General features: G+C 47.7%; 1 protein-coding gene across 2 annotated transcripts in view; it reads right to left on the bottom strand.

Annotated features, from left to right (window-relative positions):
- The window catches only part of Syt2 (synaptotagmin 2), a 111,549-nt gene that overhangs the window by 12,513 nt on the left and 93,570 nt on the right, over positions 1 to 5,466 (bottom strand). For both annotated transcript variants that reach the window (XM_031383542.1, XM_031383534.1), the window contains exon 2: positions 752 to 955. In XM_031383542.1, coding sequence (XP_031239402.1) covers positions 752 to 938 — 187 coding nt within the window. In that variant the 5' untranslated portion in view covers positions 939 to 955. The remainder of the gene's footprint in view (positions 1 to 751; positions 956 to 5,466) is intronic.

Below are 5,466 nucleotides of genomic sequence, written 5' to 3'. Positions count from 1 at the left end.
TGTGTGTGTGTGTGTGTGTGTGTGTGTGTGTGTACCTTGCTCTTGACTGCCCCCTTGTGGACACAGCCTGCTGAGTTAGCAGCCAGCAGCAGATGTGGAAAAGGGTCGTTCAGGCTGTGGCCGGAGTTTTCTGGTTACTTTGATTCTTCCACACCTAGCTCATCCATATCACAGTCAAGGGAAGAAAGAGCCCCATGGACTCCGGCCCTGGGACAGTCCTCAGAGGTAGGTTTCCTGAGCTCCCGTTCTCTCAGAAGGCTGGCCTTGCTTAGCCAGAGGGGCTGGAGAATGCCTACCCCCACTCCCTATGACTCCTGAAGCCCTGGCTCCCACCATTGTGGCTGACCCTGCAAAGCGGACCCTGGCTCCACACAGAGAGCTTTTTCTGGGTGTTCCGAAAGCCTCATTTTCCATACTCCAAAGTGAAGCAGCTTCTAAATGCTACTGAAACCCTGAATAATAATATCGTATATTTCACCTTTTATCTTCATCTTTGAGGAGGGGGTTGATTTTAAAATTGAACTTGGCCCCTGTAGTTTGGGGCATGTAACATAAATTCCCTTGGTGGCTTCATTAATTCCATTAATTCTGGATCACACTCCCAGCCCAAGCCTCTGGGGGAAAAAAATCCAAACTTGAGACCCAATGAAAGAAGGCAGCAGACCCGAGCCCAGTGGCTCCCCAGCTCCTCTGGCCTGACACAGGCCTCCCAGGCTAGCCCCGTAACCCTCCAGGCCACAGGGCCACTCACAGGGGATCTTGTTGATCTCGTTGAAGAACTTCTCCTTCAGCTTGGCGAACACATCTTCTTGGCTCTCCCCAGTGCCCGTGCTCTCTGTAGAGTTGTCGGCAGGCGCGGCGGGCGCAAGGGGCATTGTGGCAGTGGTGGTGGCCGGAGCCACAATGGGCTCCTGGTTCCTCTTGAAGATGTTTCTCATGGTGGCAGAGGGGATAGCTGGAGGTGAGAGGGAGAAAGCAGGGTAAATGTCCCAGGAGCTCTGTACAAAGGACCGGGAAGGTTCCCAAGCTAAAGGCTAAGAATGCTTCTTCCCCTCTGTGGGGCAAAGGTGCTAAGCATAGTGTTCTCTATGTGCAGACACAGCGGCCATCAGTAAGGTAGTTCAGACATTCACAGGGTTGCGGCAGGTACCTGCTGTGTGAGAGCCACTAAATCCAAACAATCCAAGGCTCTCTTTCCTTGTTTGTTTTGTTTATATTCTTCTCACTTAAGGGCTTGGGAAACAGGCTCAGAGATTAAACTGTCCTGAGGCCACCCGCTGCCAGTGGGAAGCCAGCCTGACAGACGCTGCCTGGCTCTCACGGAGGTCCAGCTCCGTGCTCCCTGGTTTCCACGGAATGGCTCAACCAGCACCATGGCACACTAGCCTCCAGCCCTTGTTCTGGACCTGTTCAGATCTCCGTCTCTAGTCCTGCTCTTTCCCAACAGCCCTAGGGCAAAGAGGTGGCATTCACTGAAGCTGGGAAATCAGAGGAGAGGAGAGAAAAGACAGGTGCGACGCGGGGGCACCCAACGATCCCACCAACCGGAGAACTAAGACCCTTGTGCTTGTATCCATTCTGTCCTTCGTGTCTAGCCCATACCATACATACACTGGCATCCTGCTTTATCTTTTCCATTTTGTCTTCATCACTAAGTGGCTAAATACTCTCCTACTGTACATGGTGGTACCATGAGATTTTTCATTCCATTAGTAATAGAGTTTCCAGTGCTATGTGGTTGGAGGTAGAGATAAATGCCAAATGCTTAACATGTGCTTGCCCATGTTCTGTACTCAGCACCACTATACAGACACACAGTATATGTGTATAATATATATGTATATGTACATATATATGTAACTACATGTACATATTATATAACTATGCATTATGTATATGCTATATATATCATGCATATATGTGTAGCTATAACCACATATCCATACACACATGTCTATAGCAAAATGAGAATAAACCCTGGTCTTCATTTAAAACTGTGCTCTTACGAGCTCCCAAACTCTCGCCTGTTCTCTGTGCGCTCTCTTTCACTATTCCTCTTCTTACAGGGTTGTGCCCCTTCAACTCATGTCCAGACAAGACAGGGCTGTGCTGTGTTCACACAAGCTGCTTCTGTGTCACATACACACCTTCCTAAGATACATGGTCTTGACGGCTGGCTTGCGTGCTTTTCCTGTTTGTCACTCCGGTTTCCTTACTGTCTGGTGGGCAGCTGGACACCACTCATCAACCATTGAGTGATGATTTATTTATTTATTCATTTATTTATTTACTTATTTATTTAATGTATGTGAGTACACGGTCACTGTCTTCAGACACACCAGAAGAGGGCATCAGATCATAACCCTCAGTTATGAGCCACCATGTGGTTGCTGGAAATTGAACTCAGGACTTCTAGAAGAGCAGCCTCTTAACCTCTGAGCCATCTCTCCAGCCCTGATTATTTCTTTAGGGAAAATACCTATTCAAATTCTTTACCAGTTACAAAAAAAAAAAAAAAAAAAAAAAAAAAAAAAAATAGCCGGGCAGTGGTGGCGCACACCTTTAGTCTCAGCACTTGGGAGGCAGAGGCAGGAGGATTTCTGAGTTCGAGGCCAGCCTGGTCTACAAAGTGAGCTCCAGGACAGCCAGGGCTATATAGAGAAACTCTGTCTGGAAAAAAACATCTTATTTTTATTAGGCAGGGCACATGTGTGTCACTGTGTGACTGCGGAGATCAGAGGACAACTTGAGGAACCTATTCTCCCCTTTTGAATATTTGTCTTTTTATTGTTGAATCATGTCCTTTACAGATTCTGGATTTCAGCTTCCTCAGATAGGGAGTTATGGTCTGGGAGGTTGCATTCCCTACCCGTACTGCTGCAAGAGACAGCGGCAGTGTCCCTACACATCCGAGAACAAGGGGAGCGTCAGACACATGATTTACAAAACGGTTCTTTAACCTTAGGGTTGTCTATTTTTTTGTGATGCGCTTTAAAATATAAGAGTCTTTAATCTTGATGAAGTCTATTTCTTTGATTGCTTGCTTTCAGTGGTATGGCTATGAACCAGTCATACAGCTAATGGCACCAAGCTTTAGCTTAGATTTTCAATGATAAATTTAGCTTTTGCATTAAGGTCTACAGGGTGGTGGGTATTTGTGATGTGGAAGGAAGGGGCCATGTGACTGTCCATTTGACACAGCAAGCAGCATTGTTCTAGCCACGTGTAACAAACAGACCAGAAGATCATGTTTGAGAAATGTCCATAATACACCAATATTGGAAAGGCAGGGTGCTATGTATGCCCTAAATGCACAACACTGGACAATCTGTCTTCCCAAATCACTAGCCTGCTTCCACCTTTAGCGAGACCTTTTTCCTCTCTTAATAAACTGGCTCCATTTCTATTTCTATGTGTCCCTTGTCTAATTTATTGTTCTGGGTCACAAGATCCTGAACTCTCAGCAGGTGAGTCCTGGACTCAGATCTGATTCTGAATCAGCTGGCAAGCTGGCCAAGAGGTAAGATAGGTGCTGCTTCTCCTTCCTTCCTTCCTTCTTCCCTTCCTTCCTTCCTCCCTTCCTTCTTTCTTCCCTTCCTTCTTTCTTCCCTTCCTTCTTTCCTCCTTTCCTTCCTCCTTTCCTCCCTCCCTTCTTTCCTTCCTTCCTTCTTTCCTCCTTTCCTTCCTTCCTTCCTTCCTTCTTTCTTTCCTTCCTTCCTTCCTTCTTTCCTCCCTTCCTTCTTTCTTCCCTTCCTTCTTTCCTTCCTTCCTTCTTCCCTCCCTTCCTTCCTTCTTCCCTCCCTCCCTTCCTTCCTTCTTCCCTCCCTCCCTTCCTTCCTTCTTTCCTCCCTTCCTTCTCTCCTTTCTTCCTTCTTTCTTTCCTTCCTTCTCTCCTTCCTTCCTTCCTTCTCTCCTTCCTTCCTTCCTTCCTTCCTTCTCTCCTTCCTTCCTTCCTTCCTTCTTTCTTTCCTTCCTTCCTTCCTTCCTTGCCCAGAGCACTCAGAAGTGGACAAGCTCTCCCAGACGGGTAGCATGGGGCCGCCTCTCCCTTCCTGTCTTTTCCCATAGCCCATATGACCAGGGCCAATGATGTGTCTGGCCCTCCTCCTTCACCCTCCAGGGATTTAAGTCGAGACAATGATGCACACACTGGGTGTCGACTGTATAGTAGACTGGGTGTCAATTGTATAGCGGCATTTTAGATTGGCTGAATCTGGGAAATTCATGGAGTTGACCACTGACCACATAGTCACTGATCACATGGGTGAGCAAATAAGGGACAGCCATGCTGGTGCTAATGAGACCATACCACATTCACACTTCCCCGTGCTGTCACTCGGTCTCTTCTATTCTTCCTTCCTTCCACCTTCCCCAGCACCCACCAAGATGGCAGGAGAGGTGGGCAGTGGCCCTCACTGCAGCCTCCTCCACAAACAGACTCTGTCTCCCTTAGGGTCCTAAAGACAGCCGGCTTCACATGCAGACTCCCAGGGATTTCTTAGTTAACTCTGCCTGCCCACATCACTACTTGTTTATTTCTTCATTATACCCTAACCGCATTCAGTTCCTCCGTGGTCCTCTGCTGCAGACTGTCCCTAAGAATACTGAGATAACTCCCCAGGTGACAAGGCAGGCTTCAGAATATGTGGTCCAAAGGAGGCGGGGAGAGCTATCCATTTGCACTTTTAACCTCAATGGCAATTTAAAACTAAATAAAAAAGCCAAAGCCATTCATAAAACTCAGTGTCTTCTCTGACAGAACAGCCCAAGAGCTTGAGAACTTTATTGGTTGCTCCCCACTTCTTGAGAGAATTATCTTAATTCACCAAGAGAAAAGAAACCACCCCACAGCTGTCACAGCAGAGACTGAACTACAGGACTCAGTTCTGAGAGAGACAGCGTAAGCGTAGGTTCAGACCCTGACTGGGGAGCAAGTAAGTGTGGACAAGCTGATAGATGCAAACCAGAGCTTCTGGTCTTTCTGTGGCTACTCTCAGATCTGCCTTGGGATGCCTGGGCAACGTGATGGAAGAGAGCTCCAACCCATCAGATGTCCTTAAAGCTTTGCCATGGGCCCCAACGCTTGTCTCCTCACCTAACCCTGTCCCTTGGACCCCGTGCGAAGGCTTAGCCTCATAGACTGGGATAAGGTTTTTCCTGAAAACACGAAGGAAAGGGACTGACCTGAGTGCAAGCTGGGGAACTTCAGATAAAGACAGGAAATCACACGATAACATCACCCTGCAGCTGGACAGGTTTGGAAAGAGCAGACAGAAGGGATACAAGACCCCCACCCCCTGCCGTGGCTCTCTGTGAGCATAGGGGGAGATGCAAAGAGAAAGGGCAACATTTGATGGCCTACATATGTCCTGTAGTGTCCAAAGCCCACTTTTATTTATTTATTTTATTTTATTTTTTGGTTTTTCGAGACAGGGTTTCTCTGTGTAGCCCTGGCTGTCCTGGAAC

The sequence above is a fragment of the Mastomys coucha genome, unplaced genomic scaffold (genome assembly GCF_008632895.1).
Source record: "Mastomys coucha isolate ucsf_1 unplaced genomic scaffold, UCSF_Mcou_1 pScaffold1, whole genome shotgun sequence".
Classification (NCBI taxonomy): domain Eukaryota; kingdom Metazoa; phylum Chordata; class Mammalia; order Rodentia; family Muridae; genus Mastomys; species Mastomys coucha.
Note: the sequence above shows the minus strand (reverse complement) of the source record. Positions and strands in the feature narration are given on the sequence as shown.